The 27,656-nt window shown below is 40.3% G+C and overlaps 1 protein-coding gene across 1 annotated transcript in view; it reads left to right on the forward strand.

The window, feature by feature from the left end:
* Window positions 1-27,656, forward strand: part of DPP6 (dipeptidyl peptidase like 6) — a 792,296-nt gene that overhangs the window by 388,372 nt on the left and 376,268 nt on the right. The window contains exon 3 of the mRNA XM_061198976.1: window positions 21,035-21,133. Within this exon, the coding sequence (XP_061054959.1) occupies window positions 21,035-21,133 (99 nt within the window). The remainder of the gene's footprint in view (window positions 1-21,034; window positions 21,134-27,656) is intronic.

Consider the following 27,656-nt stretch of genomic DNA (forward strand, 5'->3'; position numbering starts at 1 on the left):
AGAGAGTGTCATGGACATATATACACTACCAAATGTAAAATAGATAGCTAGTGGGAAGCAGCCGCATAGCACAGGGAGATTAGCTCGGTGCTTTGTGTCCACCTAGAGGGGTGGGATAGGGAGGGTGGGAAGGAGATGCAAGAGGGAGGGAATATGGGGATATATGTATTTATATAGTTGATTCTCTTTGTTATACAGCAGAAACTAACACAACCATGTAAAGCAATTATGCTCCAATAAAGATGTTTAAAAAAAAGTGATTCAGTCTGGCCATTTATATACTAAAGTGACAACAACACTTGCCTAATGGTGAAGAGATTTCAGTGGCAGTTATGAAAAGAGAGTTGCTCTCTCCGTGAGTTTTAGGAAGAGCCGAGAGTTCCTGGAACACTTGGACTCATGATTAAGCACAGAACATCTTACTGAACAGGAAAACAATCCATTCAACTGTCAAAATCTAAATGAGTAGATTCGAGAGGAATTGGGGCAGGGGATTGGTAAAGACAAATACTATTCTCTTTTATAATTTTGCTGATGTTTTATATTAATTAACCATTAATTCGTGCAAGCTGGGGACTTTGGCAACTATATATTTTTAATTAATAGAAAGGAAATCAGGTCTCCCTCAGAATTTGTGGAGCATGCGTTCCTACCTTTGCTTTTCTTTGAACATAAGTGTGCTTTATGTGAGAACATGATTATCGAAGATTTGATACTGTGATTGTCCAGCACTCACTTTGAAAGTTAGGAAGCAATGATGGTTTAGGTAGTTGGCAGTCATTCCCACCCCCACCAAGGTACGTGAGCATTCATGTCACCCAGAATCCGAGGGCTCCCGCAGCCATCACCTCAAAGGGAGATAGAAGAGCTGCTGGGGGCTGCTCTCACACCAGCGGTTCAGAGCAACAAGGCTAGGTGGGAAACATCTGGACTCAGTAACTTAAGGCTAAGAGCCAGTTCTGTGACCTTCCCTTCCACGTGGCCAACTCAATGCCAGGCAGAGAGCTGTCCCTGGGTCTTCCCAGCTGTACAGGGAAACTCCTATTCTCTCAAATGCAGCTGCTAATCCTGCAAGTGTTTTACATTCAGTCCTTGTGCAGCCGGAACCATCACAGCAGCATCCGTTCTGCAATAAATAGAGAACACAGTCATCGTAAACCGGTATCTTTTTGAATGCTGATGGCCAGTTGTCAGGGGCAACAATGAGGTGAGGCCCTAGTGAATCCCTGTGTTCCAGAAAAGGCTTTGAGCAGAATTTCTTTTATTCTTCCGTTAAAATAAGAATATGGCTGAGCCTGCCGGACCCTTTGGCTTTGTTGGACTTTCATAGCTAGTGCTTCTTTCTCAGTTCTGCTGCTCAGGGGCTGTGTGTCCTAGGCTTAGGACAGTCAGACAGGCCGGGTCAGTGGTGAGTGCCTCCCATCACCGGCTCATCCCTCTCCCGGGATGCAGCAGTGGCTTTTGTTTCAAAATTCTTCCATGCACAAGAGGATGGCAGGCCATTCCGAGCCTTCTTGAATTCACTGCCGTGCAGAGCATCCTCACATCGACCAGTAGTGCCTATCCACTGACCAAATGTGAATGATCCCTGCAGGGGGCTGAGGGCACTGAGCTCAGTGCTGGGTGAAGTGTGGGTAAAGAAGATGCACGTGTTCTCCACGAGAGCTTAGATCCACTGAAAAAGACAGAACGTACACAGGGAGAATTTCACAGTGGTGTAATCATGAAGCAAAAATAAAACAGAAGTCACAGGCGGGGCTGGTTAAAGACCTGTTGAGTTGTGAATAACTGAATCTTTGACATAACATACGGCATGGCCATCGACTCAACCATGGTCCCCAAAGTGTCCAGCACATCTCTCTCTAGTACTGATCTCTCCATGAGTCCACGGCAGGAGTGGCTTCCACTGTACGAGGGAGGAAGTTAAGTTTTGAAGAGTAGAGAGCCCTAGTAGTAATAACACCCTGGACATATGTGCACAGTTTGGGTGCATCCCTACCAGCCTTGCTTCCCTTTCATAGACTGACTTGAAATTCATAGCATGTACTTTTTTTTTTTTTAACATCTTTATTGGAGTATAATTGCTTTACAATGGTGTGTTAGTTTCTGCTTTATAACAAAGTGAATCAGTTATACATATACATATGTTCCCATATCTCTTCCCTCTTGCATCTCCCTCCCTCCCACCCTCCCTATCCCACCCCTCTAGTTGGTCACAAAGCACCGAGCTGATCTCCCTGTGCTATGCGACTGCTTCCCACTAGCTATCTATTTTACGTTTGGTAGTGTATATATGTCCATGCCACTCTCTCACTTTGTCACAGCTTACCCTTCCCCCTCCCCATATCCTCAAGTTCATTCTCTAGTAGGTCTGTGTCTTTATTCCCGTCTTGCCACTAGGTTCTTCATGACCTTTTTTTTTTCCCTTAGATTCCATATATATGTGTTAGCGTACTGTATTTGTTTTTGTCTTTCTGACTTACTTCACTCTGTATGACAGACTCTTAACTCCATCCACCTCACTACAAATAACTTAATTTCATTTCTCTTTATGGCTGAGTAATATTCCATTGTATATATGTGCCACATCTTCTTTATCCATTCATCCGATGATGGACACTTAGGTTGCTTCCATGTCCTGGCTATTGTACATAGAGCTGTAATGAACATTTTGGTACATGACTCTTATTGAATTATGGTTTTCTCAGGGTATATGCCCAGTAGTGGGATTGCTGGGTCGTACGGTAGTTCTATTTTTAGTTTTTTAAGGAACCTCCATACTGTTCTCCATAGTGGCTGTATCAATTTACATTCCCACCAACAGTGCAAGAGTGTTCCCTTTTCTCCACACCCTCTCCAGCATTTATTGTTTCTATGTTTTTTGATGATGGCCATTCTGACCGGTGTGAGATGATATCTCATTGTAGTTTTGATTTGCATTTCTCTAATGATTAATGATGTTGAGCATTCTTTCATGTGTTTGTTGGCAATCTGTATATCTTCTTTGGAGAAATGTCTGTTTAGGTCTTCTGCCCGTTTTTGGGTTGGGTTGTTTGTTTTTTTGTTATTGAGCTGCATGAGCTGCTTGTAAATCTTGGAGATTAATCCTTTGTCAGTTGCTTCATTTGCAAATATTTTCTCCCATTCTGTGGGTTGTCTCTTGGTCTTGTTTATGGTTTCCTTTGCTGTGCAAAAGCTTTTGAGTTTCATTAGGTCCCATTTGTTTATTTTTGTTTTTATTTCCATTTCTCTAGGAGCTGGGTCAAAAAGGATCTTGCTGTGATTTATGTCATAGAGTGTTCTGCCTATGTTTTCCTGCATAGCATGTACTTTTTAAAAAATTAACTTTTCAAGTGCTACCTCTCTCCACTCTTGTATTCTGCTTTGTTAAAACTCAGATTAAAGCCTCTGCTTTCTACTTAACCCCCCAATTCATTACGAACTCCTTGGATTCAGTCTTTTGGTGAAAACGTTTCTGAGTATGTGTGGGTCCCCTTTCCAACTTGGGAAGAATCGTGATGGAATGCCACTTTGGTGCCCCAGGATCTTGAAGGGCCTCGTGGTAATATTTCTGAGCAACAAATACCTTTGTTCTATAGTGCAGGCTAATTATCACCAGTTATGCACAATTTATGTTTTAAAAATCAAATTAAAAGTGTTTAAGGGAATCTTCGTTCCAGAGGGATTAGCCAGATGAGAATGTGTCCTTTTCAATTTTGTCATTCATTTCTCCCTTGCTAGTCTGTGCCCTTTCCTAAATTTCTCTTTGGAATAATAGACTCAAAGTTACCTTTTTTATTTTCAGATATTAAATATGTGTCTGCAATAGGTCATACTCAGCGTATGCCTTTTTTTGGGCAGCTACAGCTCTTGCATTCTGATGAAAAGGACTCTGATAATCTTTAATGCCACAGTTATGGTTGTGGGAGCTGAAAAATCCACCAGGATCATATTTGCATTAAAACATCCCTGACATTTGACTTTTCTGGATTTTCCCTGTAGAGAAGATGGACAGTTGTTTGTGATGGAAAACACTAGAACACTTTCAGGTGGTATAAAAACGAAAAGCCTTGGATATTTGAAAGTCATGTTGAAGGTAGACTTTGGGTTAAGGCCAAGCAGAGGTTACCAGAATATAAGACTCAGTCTTTTGGGTGGGAGCATAACAGAGAGGTTATTGTTATGGAATTGAAATTTCATAACGGTTTGATTTATATCTAATGTCTATAACTGCAGTGCTAGCTCCCAGCTCATCTTTTTTTTTTTAATTTTCACTTGGGCTCAATAGGCTTTACTGAGAGGGAGAGAAATCTAGCAAATAGGCAGTTACAGTTCGTAAATCGGATTCTCTTACAAGAGGGTGTAAGTGCATCCAAGTCAGAAACTCAGTCAAGTGTTCTGAATTTACACCAGTCAAAATAGCATGAAATGGGTTTATGTGGGGAAAAGCTACATATTAAAATTATTAATACATCTGAGAGAATCCCTCCACTTGAGTTGTTACTGCTAGTTCACAAAGAAAGTTCTGTAATACAATTTCCATGGATTTTTAAAATAGACTTTATTTTTTAGAGCAGTCTTAGGTTCCAGCAAAATTGAGAGGAAGGTACAGAGTTTTCCCATTCACCCCCTCCCCCCAGAAATGCACGGCATTCCTACCATCAACATCCCTCACCAGACGGTACCTTTGTGACAGTTTATGAACCTACATTGATACGTCATTATCACTCAAAGTCCATAGTTTACATTAGGGTTCATCCTGGGTGTTGTACAGTCTATGTACTGGAACAAATGTATAATGGCACGTATCTGCCTTTACATTTATGATGGCATGTATCATACAGAGTAGTCTCGCTGCCCTAAAAATCCTCCATGCTCTGTCTATTCATTCTCCCTTCCACTATAATGCCTGGAAACCACTGATTTTTTTACTGTCTCCATAGTTTGGTCCTTTCCAGAATGTCATATAGTTGGAATCGTACAGTATGTAGCCTTTTCAATTGGCTTCTTTCACTTAACAATATACATGTAAGGTTCCTCCATGGAGGAACTATCATTGTTTAATAGTTTATTTTGTTTTAGCACTAAATAATATTCCATTGTCTGGGTGTACCACAATTTATTGCTCCGTTCACCTACTAAAGGACATCTTGGTTGCTTCCAAGTTTTGGCAGTTATGAATAAAGCTGCTGTAAACATTCGTGTGAAGGCTTTTGTGAGACGTGCATTTTCAATTCCTTTGGTAAATACCAAGGAGAATGATTGCTGGGTCATACGATGAGTATGTTTAGTTTTGTAAGAAACCACCAAACTGTCTTCCAAAGTGGCTGCACTGTTTTGCGTTCCCACCAGCAGTGATGAGAATTCCTGTTGCTCCACATCCTCGCCTGCATTTGGTGTTGTCAGTGGTTCAGATTTTCTAATTGGTCATTCTAATAGTTGTGAAGTGGTAACTCAGTGTTTTAAGTTTATCTTTTTAAGATTATGGAACAAACAATTTAAAAACATTATATATATATAAAAACTATTGTATATATATAATATTATATATATATACATATATATATATAATGTTTTAGAAAACAAACAAAACAAGCTTATGGTTACCAGGGGGTAAGGGGAGGGGAGGCATAAATTGGGAGATTGGGATTGACATATACAGACTACTATATATAAAATAGATAACTAATAAGGACCTGCTATATAGCACAGGGAACTCTACTCAATACTCTGTAATAGCCTGTACAGGAAAAGAGTCTAAAAAAGAGTGGATATATGTATATGTATAACTGATTCACTTTGCTGTACACCAGAAACTAACACAACATTGTAAATCAACTCTACTCGAATAAAAGTTTTTTAAAAAAGAGAAAAAAATTCTGGAACAAACAATTTAAAAACATTATATATATAAAATATATATATATTTTTATATATACAAATGTGTATAATTTATATATATATAAAATACTATATTGTTTGATGAATTTTCAAACTGAACAGACTACATAGCCTGCACCCAGATTAAAAAACCAGAATGTAGCCAGCATCCCAAAGCTGCCCCATATGCTTTCTCATCATTAATCTCCCTAAGGGTAACCTAATTTCTAACATCATAAAATAATTTTGCATACTTTTATACTTTTTGCACTTACGTTATTAATGTAATCATGTAATATCTATTATTTTACAGCTGGTTCTTTTGTTCAATATAATGTTTGTGAGATTCATTGTTATACTTTAAGTTGTATTTATGCCCAGTGTTTTAGTCGGTGATGGATTGTCTTTTCGTGAGGTCTCATATAATCCTCATGAAAATTTCACAGTGGCTTAACAGTAATTTAATAACTTTTGCGTATATCATAACAAGTCATGAATACCTTACTGCTTCTTGTTGTTTCTTGTAGAAATAGGTGGCTTGCCCATTTTTCCTAGGCATTTCCTCTCGGTTCTCCTTCCTGCATTAAACTCATCCCCCAAATCCAGTCTTGGCATAGTCCATTATTATCAGTGACTATGACCAGGTGTCCTGTCCTGGGACACACAGGTTACTTGGTGGGTCTCTAGTATTGTTCGTTTGCACTTGGGCATCTGTGGTTGCGTTTGTAGGTTCTTTTCACACCCGCCTGCCAGCTGATGAACTGGGTGAGTCGTGTCTCTCTAGTCTTGAAATAGGTATTTGTTTTGCTACTCTTCTTACTGTTGTTTCTGATTAAAGTTAATGTGTCAGTGCTAATTGAGACTAAGTGCTGTAAATGGGTGGTGCGGGTAATATTTGTTATGACAATCCAGAATATGGGAGAGATGGGTGATGACAGGAAGCATTTGTGGAGGGTATTTTGGAGGATGAGGAATTTGAAAGACAGATCCGGTGTTAATGGAAGGAAAAGAAGGAAGGTCACCATGAGCCGGAATGAGCCTGGTGTGCTTGCTGAACAGGAGATGCCTGGCCTGCAAGCACTGAGGGACGTGACAAGTGTCAGGAGTTAAGGCTGATTGGGAGAGTCTGGAATGCCAGGCACTGAATTCGAGATTGTACTCTTATGGCTCCTACTGTCTATAACAACTTGTATGTCATAACTGCTTTTAGCATGTGTTAAACCCATGAGTGATCTTGTCATTGGAAGGGGGAAAAGGGCATATATGTGCTCATAAATAAGTGAATACGTTTCAGGAAGTTCGTGGACCTGGTCAGCCTATCTGTTAACCATCTTAGGGATCAGCTTGAGTATTTTTCCAAGCCCAGATGTTATGATGTATCCATTAGAGTACTTTTGTCCATAAGGAACAAAATACCTAAAATACTTCAAACTGTAGGTGTTTATCATGTTTCCCAAAACAAGAAGTCTAGACCCACTCAGTCCCAGGATGATTCAGTGGCTCAAAGACCATCTTTCTCTGCTGCCATCATCTTCTTGTCAGCAAAGTAGCTGCAACGGCGCCACGCATCTCATCTTGCACCCTCACAGGAAGGAAGGGAAAATCAGAACTTGCCTCTTGTATTTCTTTATTTCCCCGAAACTAGCCAGGAGGCAGCTTATTCATATAACTATATTGCATGACTACCCTTAGCTGAAAGGGTTGAGAGAACAAGTATTTCACAGGAGTCTGCCTCTGCTGAGTTGGCAGAGGGCCATGGCTCCTGGGGAGGCAGTGTAGTATCTGCCACAGTCAGTAAGACCCCTTGACTTACGAAATACTGGAGGAACGAGGTCTACATTCCCTGAACTTGAACAGTGAGTTTGCACCATTCTTTAAATTGAAACAAATTTGAAAAGAGGGAGTTCTGACAGATTCTCATAAAAGAAAGAATTAATTTACACTGCTACTAACCTTATAGTTAGTTGCAAACTTCCAAAATCCTGAGAAGTGTGTCCCTAGGAGAATCTTAACAATCTCTCTTCTGACTTTTCATCATTAGTTCTAGAAGAATTGTTAGATGCATCTTGCTTATTTATTGAAACCTTACACTAAAGAGCCATTTAGCAAAAGGATAGCGATAGATGCTTACTATTCATGCTTGCATGAAGACTCTAAGTTAAGGCAAATGTGCCTACATATTTATCCATAAAGGGGCACTTTTCAAAGTGTTGCTACATTATGCATCCTATTTTAAAGGCATAGTTGCATATAAACTGTGAAAAGGAGTACGTCGTATCCTGGCACTCTGGTTTTCTCTGGAGTCTACTGCTTGGTTTAGATGAGAGCCTGTTGGTAAATTTCAAGCGAATTTTGGGAGCCTTAGAGACCATGTGTTACAAGGGGCTGGCTAATCTAGTAGATGCTATTTTAGGGAAGACTCTGGCCAGTCAGGACCCAAAGGCAGCAATTCAGGTCTAAGCTGAGTTTCCGGGTCTAGGTCAGAACACAGAAATGGATGATATAATAAAGTCAGAGAAATAGAGAGAAGTTGTCCACAATGAACTAGGCAGCTCAGGGGACTGAAGAAGTTGAAGTTAAATCACCTGCCTGAGTGAGACAGAACTCTCGCCTTAAACCCTGGTTCAACAACCATTTATCACTTAAGTAGAAACAACGTGTATATGCACTTTCTCAGATTGCTATTGCATATTCCCCAAATCCCAGATTATTGCTAACTTAACTCCGTCCTTTTATGTGAGGTATTTAAAATCACCAGAAATTAGGTTAAATGATAATCTACAGAACGTCAGATTTAACCAGTCTTTTTTCTCCATCACTTTTCCCTTGTTCAGATTCTTTTTTTATGTCTTTTTTAAAAGTTCAGTAAGTGTGTGATTATTGCATTTTCAGAGGATGCCTTCTAAAGTGGTGGGTTAGTTGGAAACGGGACAAAAGGTGTTGAGGGATGTGGTAGGCAAAAAAAGGCTCCCCAAACGATGTGCATGTCCTAATCCCTGGGACCTGTCATCCCAGGGGTGGGTCCTCACAGATGTGGTTCCATTAAGCATCTTGAGATGTGAGGTTTTCTTGGATTATCCAGTGGGTCCTAAATGAAATTACATGCATCTCTGTAAGAAGGAGGCAGAGGGAGATGTGACAGAGAGGGAGGGGAGAGGCCACATGACCAGGAGGCAGAGATCGGAGTGATACAGCCACAAGGCAAGGAGCGCCCAGAGCCCCAGAAGCTGAAAGAGGCAAAGAAGGTATTCTCCCTTAAAGCTTCCAAGGAGCCCGCTGACACCTTGATTTTGACCCATTGAAACTGAGTTTAGACTTCTGGCCTCCAGAACCATGAGTGAATAAACTTGTGTTTTAAGCGATCAAATTTGTGGCAATGTGTTAGAGCAGCCCCAGGAAACTGTACAAAGGGAAATAAATGCCTTCAGCAATTTCACAGTGGCCGCATCTTGAAGACAGGCATGAACGTGGACTCGTGGAGCGATCAGAACTAGAGAGAGATGTGCTGGACACTTTGGGGACCATGGACATGGTGGTGGCCGTGTCCCGTGCCTCACCTTTCTGCTTCCTCTGCCCACTCGCAGTGAGAACCCACGCCCGCTCCTCCCTCCTCCCTGGGGAGTCCTCTCAGTTTCAAACTGTGATTCTTTAGCATCTCTACCACCAGAAAAGGGACTGAAATTCATTCACATTAAGGTGTATACTTGTGTTTTTAAAAATTTGAGAGGAAAAGACAGTATCTATCTCCTACATTGACTTATTTCTTTTTATTATTTTACTTCCAGGCATTAAGCAGATACAGACTCCACTTACAATTCATATAAACTTAACAGCAAGAGCCAAGTTAAATACAGATCAATCAACAAAGCTAATAAAATTCAAATTAAAAAATGGACATTTTGTATGACAAGTGATAATGGTTCTCGAAACTAAATCATCCGTTAAATGTGTGTAGGGTATTTGCTATTGTGACACCAGTATTTTGAGATGGACATGCCTGCTCTTGCAGGTACCAGGTAAAGAGTTGCCCCGCCCACTTCTCTGTTGGGATCTGCACACCTTGTTCATGTAGCACACTGTGCTTCGGGAAGACTAAGTTAGCTGACCTTGGCATTGGTGCATCGTGAAGACACATGGTCACTCAGACAGTAAATTTGGGTGTCAGTGTATGCTTATGATCAGAATACAACTTTATTAATATTTATTGCCCAAATAATATATATAAACAGAAGAATAAACAGTGAAAAAGATATTAACAATCTAAATAAAATTGTAGTAATACTTTTCTCATATTATCCGTTCTACAACCAGTCCCTAGATATCATTACTTCTGACCATTTCTGAGTTTGGTTCTTCTGGTATTTATTCCTGTCATCCTTAACGTTATGCTCATGTATCAGTATTCACAGACTACTTCCCATCAAGGTAGAACATTTAGTTCACTTACATTTCCTCCCACTTCCTTTTCTTCGCTCTGGGTTGTAGGACCTATCAAGTTATTTTTCGTTCCTCTGGAGATCTCTTTCAGAAGTTCACGTGAGACTTTCTTTAAACATACATTTCTTGTTCTGCTGATCTTAAATGGAGCCTCCTGGCTTCTCATTAGACAAGAGGGAGAAGCTGGTGCCTACACGTCTTCTCCTCTATCCCAACATGGTGGCTCCAGCTCTTTCTCTCAGCTCTGGGTGACATTTACAACTTTCCACTTAATAAAATCTCCCCCGAAGCAATCAGTTGATTTTAAAATGGAAAATTCTAACACAACGTTGTAAATCAACTATCCTTCAACTAAAAAAAAACCACACAGATCTTTAAAACAAATGCAAAAGCATTTTGCTTTTGTATTGAAAAAAAAAATGAAATTTACCTAAGTATCAATAATAGATTACAGCTTTACCATTTACTACAAAGTCTATGGATAATCACCTAAAGAACCTATAAAAGATAAAAACAAGAGAAGTTATTCCAAATAAATAAATAAATAAATAGGAAAATTTATTTAAAACATTCACAATTTTTTGCTTAGACATATATTTCTCTTGTAAAACCTGACAATGCAGATAAAGCCATAGGGAGAGAGAAATTGTAGTTCTATATCACTAAACAGTTTGTCTGGAGGCCTTCAGGTCAAATAGACTCGTTTCTTAAAATCCATCAATAGCTGCAACTAGTTTATTCTTATTTGGACCTTGCCTTTCTTAAACAAACCCGTTTTCTTAGCAATTCTAATGGATTGTTTCTACTTGAAATGAAGTAAAATTGTCTTTATTGCAGACAAAATGAACACCCATATAGATAATACTAATAAAATGTATAAGTAGGTTTAGAAAGGTTACCGAATACAGGTCTATATTCAAATATTAATTGTGTTTCTGTGTGCTAACAACAAATGTTTGCAAATTGAAATTTTGAAAATACTAGTTGTATTATTCTGCTTGGGCTGGCATAACAAAGCCACAGACTGCATTCAAACAACAGAAATTTATTTTCTCACAGTTCTCGAATCTTTAAGCCCAAGGTTAAGGGCCAGCAGGGTTGGTTCCTAGTGAGACCTCTCTTCCTGGCTGGCAGATGGCATCTTGTCACTGTGTCTCACATTGCTTTTTCTCTGCTTGAATGCACAGAGAGAGAGAAAGAAAGAGAGAGCTCCATCTCTATTCCTCTCTTTTTACAAGGATATCAGTCCTGTTGGATTAGGGCCCCACCTTTATGATCTCATTTAACTGCATCCTTTAAGGTTCTGTCTCCAAGTACAGTCACATTGGGATTTAAGGCTTCAACATATGAACTAGGGAGAGAGGAGACAATTCAGTCCATAACACCAGTACATAAGGACATCTTTGCTTGGCATTACCTTGTCTACACAGTCTGACCTCAAAGATTTACATCCATCCCACATACAAAGTACATTCACTCCATCCTAAGGCCCCCAGAAGCCTCAAACTATTACAGCATCGGTTCAAAGCCCAAAATCTCATCAGCAGTCCCAAATATCATCATGTAAATCATCTAGATGAGTTATGGGTAAGACTGGGTGTGCTCCATCCTGGGGCAAAATTCATCACTATCGTGAATCTGTGAAACAAAAGAAATAAGTGTCTTCTTCTGAATACAGTGGTGAGACAGGCATAGGATAACAGTTATAGGCATTTCTGTTCAACAAAGGGGAAAATTGAAGGAAAAAAGGGGTCACCAGTTCCAAACCATTTCTAAATCCAATTGGGCAAACTCCTTTAGTTTTAAAGGCCTGGGAATAATGCTCTGTGGCTTTCAGCTCTGCCCTCTGGAGATCATTCTTCTTCTTCATGAAAGGTAGCATGAGTTTGTAGCTGAGTAATTTTATCAGCCTATTTCCCATCTGAGGATTTTGGAAGTCTGACACCCTTCTTTTATTTCATAGTCTCTCTGTCCTTTCCAGTCCAAGCTGGCAATGCTCCTGCAGATATAGAATTCTTAAGAACCTGTGGGTCTCCTATGTATGTCACAGGGATTCATTCCATTAGACAAGACTCCTCCACAGGATTTTCCTAGATACTCCCTTCTCTATGTCTGGCTTCTGCTGAGATGGCTGAGGAGATCTATGAGTTACACACTTAAGTTTCAAAGAGCTTTTCGTGTGGCTGCATACCCTGAGCTTTTGATCTTTCAGACATATTGGCAAAAGTTTGTTGTGCCACATCTACTGCTTTTCCTCTCTAATAGTGAATTTCTCAACTTTTGCATCTTTTACCATCTGGATAAGGGGAGCAAAGAAGATAGAGAAATAGCCAATAAGCATATGAAAAGATGCTCAGTGCCATTAGCTTTGGAGTATTAGTCATCCGTAAAAAGGAGTGAAGTGCTGATACATATTATTACATACTATTACGTGGATGAAACTTGAAAATATTATGATAAGTGAAATATGCTAATCACAAAAGATCAAGATATTGTATGATTCTATATGAGTTACCCATACTAGCCAAATGTATAGATACAGAAAATAAATTTTTCATTGCTTAGGCCTGGGAAGAAAGGGGTGGGAATGGAGAGTGACTGCTAATGATTATGGAGTCTTCGGGAAGGGTAATACTGAAAATGTTCTAAACTTAGATCACAGTGGTAGTTGCACAACTCTTTTGAACATACTGAAACCATTGAGTTGCACACTTCCGATGGGTGAATTTTATAGTGTGTGAATTTTATCTTAATAAAAATGTCCAAAAGAAGGAGAAGATTAGGTAAACATATCAACCTTTGTGCATTTTATTATGTGAAGTCCAATGGTTATAGCTCACTAAAGGAAACAAGCGGATAAATATATTTTAAGGTTTTAATTTATTTCCTAGATCTAAAAGAATAAGGTAAGGGCATAAAGAAGAGATGAATATCTTTGATGTTTTTGATTGAGAAGCTTTAAAAAAAGCACGACATCTAGAACTTCTTAATTTATAGGGTGTGTTGAATAATGCTGATAACTTGGTTTCCAGCATTTGAGTAAAATGTACAATATGACTAATTTCGGTATTATGCTATGAGCTTCCTTAGATGCTTCAGAAGATATGTGAACTTGTAAGAAAAAGCCTTTAAGATAAATCAATATCTGTGGGACTCTTTGTAGATATAAATTTGGGTTATAACCATAAATAATATATTTCAGTAATGAAAAAGACTTTATTACAAAAAATAAGCAAAAAGTGAAAGCAAAGATGTAGATTTTAAAAATGCTCATTTAACAGAAATTAGCTGAATGTGTGTATGTGCCAGGCTCCTTACAGGGATGAAGAAGACACAATTTTTGTCTTAAAAAGAAAAGGGGAACAATCAAGCTAGTATGGAAAACAGACGTGAAAGGAAGTAATCAGTTCAGTGCTGACTCTTGGGAGCAGAAGGGAAAGCGTGATCAACTGTGTTCGGATGAGTCAAAAAGAAGTACATCCCAAAAGCAGCCTTGACTGTGGATTTTCCTGTAGCTCCTCCACATCACTCCTGACAGTGTGGTGTAATGTAATTCTTTTTTTTTAATTTTATTGATGTCTAGTTGAGTTACAGTGTTGTGTTAATTTCTGCTGTACAGCAAAGTGACTCAGTTTACATATATATACAGTCTTTTTCATATTCTTTTCCATTATGGTTTATCATAGGATATTGAATATATTGATAGTTCCCTGTGCTATACAGTAGCACCTCGTTGTGTATCCATTCTATATATAATAGTTTGCATCTGCTAATCCCAAACTCCCAATCCATCCCTCCCTCACTCCCCTCCCCCTTGGCAACCACAAGTCTGTTCTCTATGTTTGTGAGTCTGTTTCTGTTTTGTAAATAAGTTCATTTGTATCATTTTTTTTAGATTGCACATATAAGTGATATCATATGGTATTTTTCTTTCTCTGTCTGACTGACTTCACTCAATATGATAATCTCTAGGTCCGTCCATATTGCTGCAAATGGTATTATTTCATTTCTTTTTATGGCTGAGTAGTACTCCATTGTATATATGTACATCTTCTTTATCCATTCATCTGTCAGTGGACATTTAGGTTGTTTCCGTGTCTCGGCTATTTTAAGGAGTGCAGCGATGAACATAGACGTGCATCTGTCTTTACAAATTAGAGTTTTATCTGGGTATATGTCCAGGAGTGGGATTGCTGGATCATATGGCAACCCTATTTTTAATGCAATTCTTAACCCAGCCATAGATACTTAGTTTCTTACATTCGGGCGTGGACTTCTCCAGAGAGATTTCTCCAGAGAATTGTGTTTTGCTGTGATTTGGAGTAAATCTCACTCTTTGTAAAGGGATAGAGTGCTCCCTTGCCTCAGTGGCTGCCGCTTCCTGCTGCCTCTAGGATTTCTGTCTATGTATGAGATGTTTCCTTCTCAGTCCTGACCTAAGGATTCACGTGGTACATGATCTGGACAGGTTAACTCAGGATTAGGTGAAAAATTCCCAAATTCATATCATGATTTGTAGGCATGTTACCTGGTTTAAATGTCGTTGTTCCTAAGCTGTTGGTAGTGAAGCGTAACTAAATTTATTCTTTCATTATGATAAGAATCTACCTGCCAAGGAAATATGAGTAGTATCTATAGCAGACATTATTATTGACTGAACTTCTTTTATTTAAAAAAGAAAGAAAGAAAAAAGAAATCTAATTGGAAGTATTGGGCCCAGCCTCTAACCGTATCTGACATAGTGCACTCATTCAGCTCACATGCGGGCAGAGTGAAGGGAAATGTTTCCAGTGTTTTCACTGAGCTTTTTCCTTTTACTGCGCAGCTCTCTGTGTTAGGATAGTCGTCAGTGGAACAGACTGCAGTGATTTGCTTTTCAGCAAATGCTTTATCATTGGAACCTGTGAATTAACAGTGCAAACACTGAAAAATGAAAAATTGATTTCCACGTGTTCTTCTGTAGGTGTTTGTATGGAAACATACAAATATTTATCAACTTCTATAGAAATAACATGCAAGTTTCCCAGTGACTTATTCTAAATGTAAGAGGAGTTTTACTCTGAGTCTCAGGTTGGGGTCTGAGTCTCTGCGGAGCTACTTCTGACTCACCCACACTGTCCTTGTCCCCTTCGAGTTTTGAAAGCACTTAGTGCTTGACATCAGCCAAACTACTCATAGCAGGGTGACCACTTGCTATGTGCCAGTCATTATATTGAGAGTATGAGTTCCTTGTTAATCTGATTTGGTGGCTAACTTTTTTATAATTAAGGAAATGTATGCCTTAAAATGTTTTTTTCCAACCTTTTCTTTATTTACAGAAAACTTTTTTACCTGGAGAGCACAGTGTTTTATCAGGATCATCATTAACATTACCTGCATTTTGTGATTTTATTAGCATCCCAGTTCTGGAATAGGTTGTGAACAAGCCAGATTCTGTGAATAATGTCAATATTTAAGTTCTGCAAATGTGGTTAATGTTAGCTTTACTGCCTTCCCATGAATCTTTGGAGAAGCCACTCAGCCTCTCAGGAGCTCAGGTTTACCTTCCATAAAATGGCTTTCCTTCGTCCTCCTTCTTGTAGGATCGAGAGTAGTAACTGTCAGAATCCTCCAAAGACTGCAAAACATTTTAGAGTTGTCAGTTATTCCAATTTCTAACAAAAGCAGAGTTTACAAGAGACTTCTGACTAATCTGGGTAGGTTTTCTCTGTTATCACATTGGGTTTGTCAGTAGCTAACTCCCTACTAGCAGTGATTGAAAACACCTGGGAAGATTATGCGTCAGATTAACCTGCTTTAGGGTCAAGGGATTTGTTTCTAATATTAAAAATCCCTGGAGAAGAGGTTCCAAAATGTTGTCCAATAATTGTACTGTTTACCAACATAACTATTTAACAAGCATCAGGAATGGAAAGGAGCCTTGCATTATATACTGACCTACACAAAGAACAACTACATCACTACAGACTATAACAGACCTTTGCATGCCGGTGAGCTAACCAAGATGCCAAGTTAATTACAAGTGCCATGTGGTTATCTAACTATAGGACTGAAGGAAACTTCATTTTTCAATCATCCCCAAATCTTCTTCAGGATAAAGTCCAAACTCTAAGGGCCACTGGCCACTTCTTATATCTCCATGTGCATGTTGATTTTCATTTAAAGATGACAGGTTGAGCATAGAAGTTTTTCCTTTTCATTTCAAGCGTTTAGAAATGAGAGAAGATATATAGTAAAAACATAGCTGCAGTCAAAAACCAGAAAGGGAGTTCTTCCTATACCTAGAATAGAAAAGTATCCTTAGGAGAAGGACCAGGTAAAAACCTACAGCAGCAAGCAAGGCCAAATCCCTGCCGCCCTAAAGGAACAGAGGCTGAAGTCAGGCTCAACAGGAGGGGATAGGATACTGGTGTCTATGGAGGCCAGAGGCTGGACAAGTGCCCCCTGCCTTAAAATGGCATTTATGTTCAGAGGTTCTTGAATCTTTGAAAGGGCTCCAGCCCAAATGGCCACACAGGCCTGGTGAGAGCCATTACCCGGATGGACCCTCTGACTGCCCAGGACATTCTTGTGACCGCACCACCAGGAGTCTCTCATGACCCAGGACACTTGCAGGAGAGAACCTTACAACCAAGATCAAAGGACCCACAGAAACCATCCCCTAAAAGCAGCACACCAGCTTAACACATATAAGAACTTAACTCCAAAGAAATATAAATCAACTAGGGAAAACAGAAAATGACACTTTAGAGTTGTTTTTTTTTTAATGATCGATGTGATAAAAGAGCTTGCAGCTGTAAGAGTCGATGAGCTTGAGAAAGAGCTAATTAGGAATATTAGAAATTAAAATATATTTAAAAATTTAAAACTCAGTAGTGAAATGAAAGAGTTAGACACACTAGAGAAAAAATAAAGTGGAAAATGGAGCTGAAGAAATCATGCAAGTAGATAAAGTGGAAGACGGAGCTGAAGAAATCATGCTGATTCATAAAGTGGAAGATGGAGCTGAAGAAATCATGCAAATGCTCCCAAAGACATAAAAATGCCAAAGACGTGAAAGAAAAAGCTAGGAGTGTGGAGGCTGGACCTAAAAGCTCCTGTGCAGGTCCAGTGGGGTCTGGAAAGATGAAGCAGTAATGTTGACTGAGACAGTTGCCGGTAATATTCCTGATCCAGAGAAAGTAGTTCTTAGACTGAAAATAGTACTGACTGGGAAGCAGGATGTTTAAAGAAGATCCACAAGCAGACATTTTCTAATGGAATTTCAGAATATCAGATATAATGAGAGAATCTACCTTCATCTCGAGACATTTTCAACTCACACTTTCTACTGCGCCAATGTCGACATGCTCACAATTTCCTGAAAATACTGCATTCACCAATGCCTTGATGCCCTTGCAATCCTCCTAGCTTGAATGTTCTTCTTTGATCTCTTTTATCTTGGCTAGGGGGTTCTTTTCTCAAAGAATTCTTTCTGGAATTCCCCCTACTTTTTATTCTGCAGTCTCCTTAAATATTAGCATGCCAGGTCCTGATGCCCTCAGCCCTGTCACTGCTGCAGTGTGGTCATTTTTCAGCCTTGGTTCCATTGCTCTGTGAGATTCTTAAGGTCAGCTATAAAGTCTTTCATTTGTGATTCTTCAGGGATCAGCCTGACTCCTGAACATGGCAGTCACTCGTGCTTGTCACCCCCTCAAAGGGTTTTTGCAATGCATCAGGCTGTAAGTCAGTAACTCAGATAGCAGTTGACCATGTGAGCAAGCCGTCAAGGTCCAGAGAGGCCAGCGGTGATGGTTTTGAGGAGGCAGAGCTGATTACTGACACAATCAAGTGTCTTGGCTTGGGCGGAGCACTTTGTATAGTGTATATCATAATGCCGCCGTCACAAGCTGTCCCTATTTAAGTCGTGTAAGATTTTCAAGTATGTTTTAAAAACAGAGGAAGTAATAGTTTTTTAAAAATAAAACACATTTTTGGACTTCCCTGGTGGTGCAGTGGTTAAGAAGCCACGCTTCCAATGCAGGGGGCACGGGTTCGATCCCTGGTCGGGGACGTTCCACATGCCGCGCAGCGCAGCCAAAAAACAAAACAAAAATTTTTTTTTTGGATGAACTCCCAGTCATTTGTGAAAAGAAAATTTTTCATAAAGTGAATAAATTGGCTTTTCATAGTTTACCCAAAGTTTGTTGAAATGGCAGTCTTTCATTCTTTTCTTATTAGACATGTGGATAACCAAAATGTGGAGCTAGAATCATCCCTGAATAATGGTGTTTACTTAGATAAAATTTAGTTTTAATATGATTATTTTCTGACCATATACTTGAGTGTCTCTGAAATTTTTATTCTTTGTTCTTTTTAAATTTTATTTATTGTATTTTAATTGAAATATATTTGACATATAACATTGTGTAAGTTTAAGGTGTACAACATGTTGATTTGATACATTTATATATTACAATATGATTGCCTTTGTAGGGTTAGCTAGCACCCTCTATAAGGTCACATAATTATCTTTTTTTTCGGTAGGAATAATTAAGATCTAGTCTCTTAACAAGTTTGATGTTTATAATATAGTATTGTTGTCTATAATCACTGTACTGTGCACTTACTTATCGACTAGTTGCAAGTGTACTTCTTTTTTTTTTCTTTTTATTGTGATATTCACTTTATTGTTTAAATCTTATCTATCCTGATTTTTTTTTTAACATCTTTATTGGAGTATAATTGCTTTACAATGGTGTGTTAGTTTCTGCTTTATAACAAAGTGAATCAGTTATACATATACATATGTTCCCATATCTCTTCCCTCTTGCGTCTCCCTCCCTCCCACCCTCCCTATCCCACCCCTCTAGGTGGTCACAAAGCACCCAGCTGATCTCCCTGTGCTATGCGGCTGCTTCCCACTAGCTATCTATTTTACATTTGGTAGTGTATATATGTCCATGCCACTCTCTCACCCTGTCACATGTTACCGCTCCCCCTCCCCATATCCTCAAGTCCATTCTCTAGCTTTTATTAGACTGTTGTCTAGTAATCTTTAAAATTTTCATTTATTGTCTGTCTTCCATACTGAAATGCATTGTGTTTGAAGCAGTGTGTCTTTTTTCGGGGCTGCTTCAATTGCAGATAGGAAGGTCCTAGAGGGAAGAACTTGGTTTGGTTTTAACATGTTTTGATCAGCCCCTGGGAGAGCGCCACATATAATCAGGTCTAACAAGAAGGCCACCTTGAACCTTATCATTCTGTAAATTTCAAAAGACTTTTACACACATTAATCCTATTTGATATGCAAGAAATCAGTCAGTGTGCAACGTTTCTGAGAATTTCAGTAATCTATCGCATCCAGGGAGGCCAAAAGAAAGAAACCATAGGAGATGTAACAAAATCTACACGCTAGAATCCTAGAAGAAGCTTTGGAGATTTCATTCAGGGATTCTATATTCTTATTTCATTATGTACTATAACAAAAATTCTTTTTGTTTTCCCAACCTGCCACAGATTTTGAAACAAAGTTGAAAGAGGCAAAGGGTACTGTTGAGGGCAAGCATTGTGACAGCCCAAGAAGTGAAGGTGGCTCAACAGCCAGAAATTGAGGAGAGAAACAGACATAACCAAACATCAAAATGTAAAAACATACTGATCTGAAACCACCTCACGTAGGATGCACACAGACCTCCACACCTTAATTAGCACTGAGGATACCCCACACAGCAGCCCAACACAAAACGGAAGAAACGAGGACCTGAATCTTCAGGAAAAGTACCACAACAGCTGGCATCTTTTATTTAAGAGGGCGGGATCATAAATAAACATTCTAGGTAAATGATGTACATCAGAAATGGTTAAGATAAAGAGTTTCTTCTTATTATAAAGGAAGTGAAGGTGGTTTGGTGTCCTGTTCTGTGGGTTTACTCTGCTTAGTCTCACAGGTCAGATGCCCAGACAGCCCTTTGTCTTTTCAGAGTAGATGAATGGATTTTTGTGCCATTGGAGAGAACGTCTTCTGAGGCAGATCTAAAACCCCAGACACTTCAACCTCAGGAAACAGGATAAAAGCTGCCAGGTTCCTAAAGTCTCCCCGCTGGGGCCCTTAGCTAAACATTGCCTCTAGGGATGGATGTTCAAATCTTATCCCAGGTGCTTACTCCCAAGCATGGTGATCCAGGTAAGGGAGGGCAAAATCTGGTAGTTTGCACACAGAATTTGGGGCGTGATTCTATCTGAAGAACTAATCCCCAACCTAAAGGCAGCCAGGGACAAGTGAGGCACATGGAGAATAAATACCTAAGGAATGTGTTAGTTGTCTTTGAATTTTCAGCATCCAACATGTTATCTGCAGTTGGCGTTATAAATGCTTAATGAATGACTGGTTACATAAAAAGTTGAGATCCTTTCCTTCTTGACTATTCCCGCCTTATTGCTCATCAGTCAGTTTTGAAACAACTATTTACCTTCGTATCTAAGAAGTACGATCATTCATGTTTTGCAAGCAGAGTGGGCGTAATGATGCCATTTTACTGAACCGTGATTCCCCTTACCATAGTTTTTGATAGCTTAGCTAAAAACAGAAAGCATGCTTTTGTTCAGCACTTACTTATAGAAATTATGTTTTACCGTATATACTGTTTCTGAAGGGCAATCAGAATGTTTTATAGTCCTCTTTTTTTTTTTTTACCAAAAAATAAAATTTTTGACCATTTGCCTCGTTCTTTTCTAGCGGAAGATAACAGTCTGTCTCAAAAGAAGAAGGTGACTGTGGAAGATCTCTTCAGTGAAGATTTCAAAATTCATGATCCCGAGGCTAAGTGGATAAGTGGTGAGTCCTGAGTCCTGAGTGCATGTGAGAAAGCACTTTCCCACTCTCTGCCACGTTTTGAGAGTTTGGGTTTCGTAGTTTGCCTTTCACCTTCTCTCTCTGGCTGTAGAAGTGGACCCTCAGAGCTCTTGCTGTGATCACCATCTTATTATCGGTCTAAGAAAATGTGTATCTGGTAAAATCAGGCTGCTTCTTCATGAGAAATGGGTCCTCCGTGTCGCCTCCCTGAATCATAATTTCTCAGACGGAGATGTGAGATGTTGCTAAGCAACAGGACAGGGAGAGACACAGCTGAGCCTTCCTCCTTTCTCCATGTTCTTTATTCCCTTTTGTACTCCTCTTGCTTTCACTCCAACTAGATACAAGGGCCAAAAGGAACTAAAAGGTTTCTTCTAGAATGCTGTCTAATGAAAGAAACAGCGGAGCCTCGTGCATAGATGCAGATAAATTAATTTTCCTCTTGAACTTTAATCTGGATGAAATCTTCTTTGGGCTGATTTTTTTAAACAATAAAGCAAAATAGAACTGGTGGCAAAAGGCAGTATGTTTATAATGCATGTTTTGGTTCAAAGCAGTCTATTTCCTGTAGTTGGGTCTGAAATAATTTTTAGAGTGCAGTCCTGGGAGGAAAGATGTAAATGACTGCTCCCCATCTTCTGCAGGCTTTGCTGCATCCCTCTCGTGTAGTCTGGTCCTAGAACCTCTGCTGCTATCTCCATGGATATTGTTTGCGTTTAGTCTTAGCCTCAGTGGGATGCACTTGAAAATTAATCCTCAGGTCAAAGAACCTTTGTAGTGGAATGCTAGAGGTCTAGTTCACATCCTGGCTTCTATAGTAAATGAGGCCCAGAGAGGTTAAGTGAATTTTCTGAGGTCACAGAGCTAGTTAGTGACACAGCTGTGGCTGGAAGCCTGTCTCCTCACTTCCCCTTTTGTGCTCTTTCCACTACTGTTTTGTTGAGTGACACCATGTGATTATGTTTTCTTGCTGTCAGACTCCTCTGAAATGCTTCTTATGCTTCACAAACTGTTTTTTTTTTTTAATAAATTTATTTATTTTATTTATTTTTGGCTGCGTTGGGTCTTTGTTGCTGTGCACGGACTTCTCTAGTTACGGCGAGCGGGGGCTACTCTTCGTTGCAGTGTGTAGACTTCTCATTGCGGTGGCTTCTCTCGTTGCGGAGCACAGGCTCTAGGCACGCGGGCTTCAGTAGTTGTGGCACACGAGCTCAGTAGTTGTGGCTCGTGGGCTCTAGAGCGCAGGCTCAGTAGTTGTGGTGCACGGGCTTAGTTGCTCCGCGGCATGTGGGATCTTCCTGGACCAGGGCTTGAACCCGTGTGCCCTGCATTGGCAGGCGGATTCTTAACCACTGCGCCACCAGGGAAGCCCCCACAAACTCTTGAAAATCAACCAGCATTGACTTTTTGCCTTTAGTCTCCCACTAGGGCAATAGCTTCTCCTTTGTCCTCCACTATGGCTTAGGTATTAATTTCTGATCCTTAGATTCACTTATTTAAAAATTAAAGAAGTAGCTGAATCTCAGAGGGAATGTATTTTATAAGACGGAATTGGGGAGAAATGAGAGCAGTGTATTGTGAATGCCAGTGGGGGGCACATGGAAGTCCAAAACATAGACAGAGCCAAGGTCTTTGTTATTTGACTGAGGAAGTAGTTTTACCTTTGGTTTTGAGGGGAACTTAGCATCTGCTTCCTGTTTGTATTTACCCATTGTGGAGGAAGGAGGTAAGCATGGATAGTGTGCTCTGGGCCTGATCTTGGGAATAAAAGATGATTACTCTCTTCTTAAGGAGCACAAAGTCATTCTGGAGACAAAACAGGGAGTGACCAAAGGCAGTCATGAAACAAAGTGCAGGAAGGATGTGATTTCCTCATTCTTCCTGAGAAGGAGTTTCAAAGATGGTGCATAAACTTGGTCTCAAAGGTATAGGGTTCAGAGCAGGTCAGAGGGGGCCCTGCAAAGACTCCATGAGGTGCTAAAATAATATAGGAAAATCTTTATATTAGGGTGCCCATGGTCTCAGACTTGGCCTAAACCAGCTAGCTTTCCCTGTGCAAAAAATTTAAAAAGTGTAAGCAGAGATCTGGAGGCCCAGGGGCACCTAAGTTTCTGCAGGAACCCGTGTTGGTTACTGTTGAAAGGTGTTTGTATCTCATGAGCTAATTTATGCTGCAGATGCATAGAGCTGGTTCTGAGATGTGCTGGCTTTCTGGCCAGGGGAAGCCAGCCAAGATTTTGTTATATCCACAAAGTTGGGTGTTAATACCAGCAGTTGAGAAGTGGCCTTGTGCCCAGCAGAAAATGCCCAGCCTCTCTGTTTTAGCAGGTTAAGCCTACTCATAAGACCACCTGTGGTTCAAATAAACATGACTTTGGTGTCCAGGAGCTTTCTTAAGTGGATTCTTCCTTTGTAAATGTAAGCACAGTGTTAAGTTTTATTGCAAATTAACCAGGTGGTCAGGTCTCCCCAGAGACCAGGCACTGTCAAGAATGTGAGAGACCATAACTGTTTTCCCCCTACCCTTTTAGCTGCCGCCCTCCAACTGTTCTTTCACTTATTCCTCTTCCTGATCAGTCCCTTTCTTCCTGCTCCCTGAAGATGTAATAGCTTAAAGTGGATGAAATAACTGTCATGATTAACTGTGCCTTCATAATGGATTTTTACAAATACCACAAAGAATTCATTCATTTTTTACATTACAAGTCTAAATGTGAAGATCCACAGAAAGACTACTATACATTCATAGGATTATCAAATGTTGTGGAGCTGAGATGAGCTTTAGAAATTATCAGAACATTAATTCATTCAATTAGTGATTATTGAGTGTCTACAATGTAGCAGGCAAATTGTCCATGGACCCCCAAAATGCAAGCATTTTTTTTTGCCTCTGGAACAGTTTCCCTGTGGCAGACTTGGAGTCACCACCCACCACCACCACCACCATCTACCACCATCATCACTACGGCAACCTCATTCTTCTCCTCTTCTTCCTCCTTTCTCCTCTGTCTGTGCCTCCTCCCCTTCTTCTTCCTTACTGTCACTATCACCACCACCACCATCATCATCACAATCACCATCATCACATCATCATCACCATCACCACCACCGTCATCACCATCATCACCACCATCATCACCATCACCATCACCATCATCATCATCACCACATCATTATCACCACCACCACCACCATCATCATCATCACTGTCACCAACACCATCATCATCATTATCATCACCACCATCATCACCATCATCACCACCGTCACTATCACCATCATCATCATCACATCATTATCACCACCACCACCACCACCCTCATCATCATTGTCACCACCATCATCATTATCATCACAGTCACCATCATCACATCATCATCACCATCACCACCATCATCATCACCATCATCATCACCATAATCACCATCATCACCACCATCATCACCATCATCACCACCATCATCACCATCACCATCATCATCACATCATTATCACCACCACCACCACCACCATCATCATCATTGTCACCAGCACCATCATTATCATCATAGTCACCATCATCACATCATCATCACCATCACCACCATCATCATCACCACCATCAACACCATCATCACCATCACCATCATCATCATCACCACATCATTATCACCACCACCACCACCATCATCATCATCACTGTCACCACCACCATCATCATCATCATCATCACCACCATCATCACCATCATCACCACCGTCACTATCACCATCATCATCATCACATCATTATCACCACCACTACCACCACCCTCATCATCATTGTCACCACCACCATCGTTATCATCACAGTCACCATCATCACATCATCATCACCATCACCACCATCATCATCACCATCATCATCACCATAATCACCATCATCATCACCATCATCACCATCATCACCACCGTCACTATCACCATCATCATCATCACATCATTATCACCACCACCACCACCCTCATCATCATTGTCACCACCACCATCATTATCATCACAGTCACCATCATCACATCATCATCACCATCACCACCATCATCATCACCATCATCATCACCATCACCATCACCATCACCATCAACTACTGAGGGTTTCCCATATCTTAAGCTCTCTACTAAGTGCTTTGCACACATTAAATCATTTAATTCTCACAACTACCATTATTCACATTTTATGGATGAGGAAACTGAGCCAAGGGTGTTTAAATGACTTGATCAACATCACACAGTTAATAAGTAGCAAAATTCAGACTTGAACCTAGGTCTCTCTGGTTTCTGTAAACTGCTACATCATATAGAATTGAAGCCCCCTGTCTCCAGCCGATTTCTCTCACAACCTCACTGGTTATATTGTGTGTTTTAAGCAAGGCTGTAGGTTTTGAGTATTTCAGAATTGTTGCCATTCCTTAAATTTTCTATTGCAGTATCCCTTATTCTCATGGTGCCTATATTGAACTAACAAAATACCCAAATGATCAAGAAAAATGGGGTAATTCCCCACAGAGAAAGAGACTTGGCTTTTTTAGTGCACATTAACTACTAAAGTTAACAAATGTATCTTGGGTTTAATATTGGAGTTAATAGTCTAGAACTAATATGCTTTATTTATCAGGAGAAAATGGGTTGGGTTGGAGTTAAATTTCTCCTCACCCATTTTTATACTAGAGACAATTTTTTGATCTACCTTTTCTGAAAATGATTGGTGTAACAGTCTTCAAATTCTCTAACGTCCAAAAGCTCTTGTAGACTTCCCTCACATATTTGTTGCAACCCCTGGGTCAAGTCAGAGGAGGTGTGTAGAGCAGCAGAACTGACAACATCTGAACTCCCTCGGAGCTCACCCTGAACTCCCTCCCACAAAGGAAGAGGCATACACTTCCTGACATTGCCCAGGGTCTAGTCTCGCCGCATATTTGCTTAGTTGAGTAAATTCTTCTGTCTTTTGTAAGTGACCACATTGGACTTCTCAACCTTTTGGATCCTTTAATGTGCTGTGCTGGGATTCTGTGATATGAGGTAGCCACTGTGATGAGGTCTTTTGGTTACTTCAGACACTTAAGTCCATTTATGTCCATGGACCAGTCTTCTGGGCTGTCTTGTCCCCTCTTTGCAACTCCTAGATGATGGATCATTTCAGACCTTCTCCTCTCTCCTTAATTTTCTCCAACCTTCTTCCCATCCTACTTCTCATCTAAAACTACCAGAAGAAAGCTTAAGAATACTCTCACCATCACATCTCCTTGCCCACCACCATCTGCACCTGCCATGCACTCTGCCCCTCCCCCAGCCTGCAACCACAGATGACCTGTCTGCGCTCCATCTACAAAACTCAGAGGTGAACTTGCTTCACTTACTTGAGGAATAATTGTAGCAGATGTCTCCTTTCTTCTCTAAATGTTCATTTTTTAATCTCTGTGTCAGATTATTCCCATCATCAGGCAGATATGCTCTTATTTGTCTCACCGAAACACACACACAAAGCTTAGCGTGACTCCACCTTCCCCACCGGGCACTGCCCAATTTCTTGTTCTCCTTTGCAGCTTGAAACAGTTGTCTCTCTGTGACATCTCAGATTACTCTTCTCCAGTTCTTGCTAAGCCCACTCTAGTTAGGCTTTCACCCCCAGCACTCCCTGACTCTCCTCTTGTCAAGGTCACCAATAACCTCCAGGTTGCTTAATTCCATGGTCACGTCTCAGACTTCATCTTAATCTAATGATCAGCAGCATTTGACACAATTGATTACTCCCTCTACCTGCACCAACTTTCTCACTTGACCTATAGGTCATCACATTCTCTTGGTTTTATTTCTGCGTCATGGGCAGCTCCTTCTCAGACTCCTGTGCTGGTTCTCGCTCTTCCCTCCGACTTTTGATGTTGGTGGGCCCGGGACTCAGTCTTCATCCTCCCCTTTTGGTATCTACACTCATTCCCTCTGTGCTTTCATCTAGTCTCATGGCTCAAAATACTCACCTACCAATGACTCCTAGCTTATTCTCCAGACCAGACCTCTCTCCTGAAGTTCTCAGATGTCTCATAGACATCACAGCCCTAACTTTAGTATCGCCAAATCTGAGTTCTTGATCTACCTCCCCACCCAAAACAAACAAACAAAAAAAACAAACCCACCTGCTCTAGGCACAGCCTCTTCCAATTCAGCTGATGAGAAATTTGTTCCTCTGGCAGAACAGGCTGAAAGACTTGGAGTCATCATTTACTTTGCTCTTTTTCTTGTACTTCATATCTAATCCACCAAGAACTTCTGCCAGCTCTGCCTTCAGAATACTCAGAGCCCATCTTAGATTCAGTCAGACACTGCTGACTGCCATTGGCATATTTGTCAGCTGGCTCATCTAAAGGATACAGGACTGGAGACAGGCGTGGCAGCAGACAGGACCAGGAGCCATGCTCCTCAGTGGACCCTCAGGTAATGGCTCTGGTGCAAGCAGAAGGGGTCACTCACATGGGTGGAGTGTTTATGTTTCCA

Source organism: Eubalaena glacialis, chromosome 8 (genome assembly GCF_028564815.1).
Source record: "Eubalaena glacialis isolate mEubGla1 chromosome 8, mEubGla1.1.hap2.+ XY, whole genome shotgun sequence".
Lineage (NCBI taxonomy): Eukaryota > Metazoa > Chordata > Mammalia > Artiodactyla > Balaenidae > Eubalaena > Eubalaena glacialis.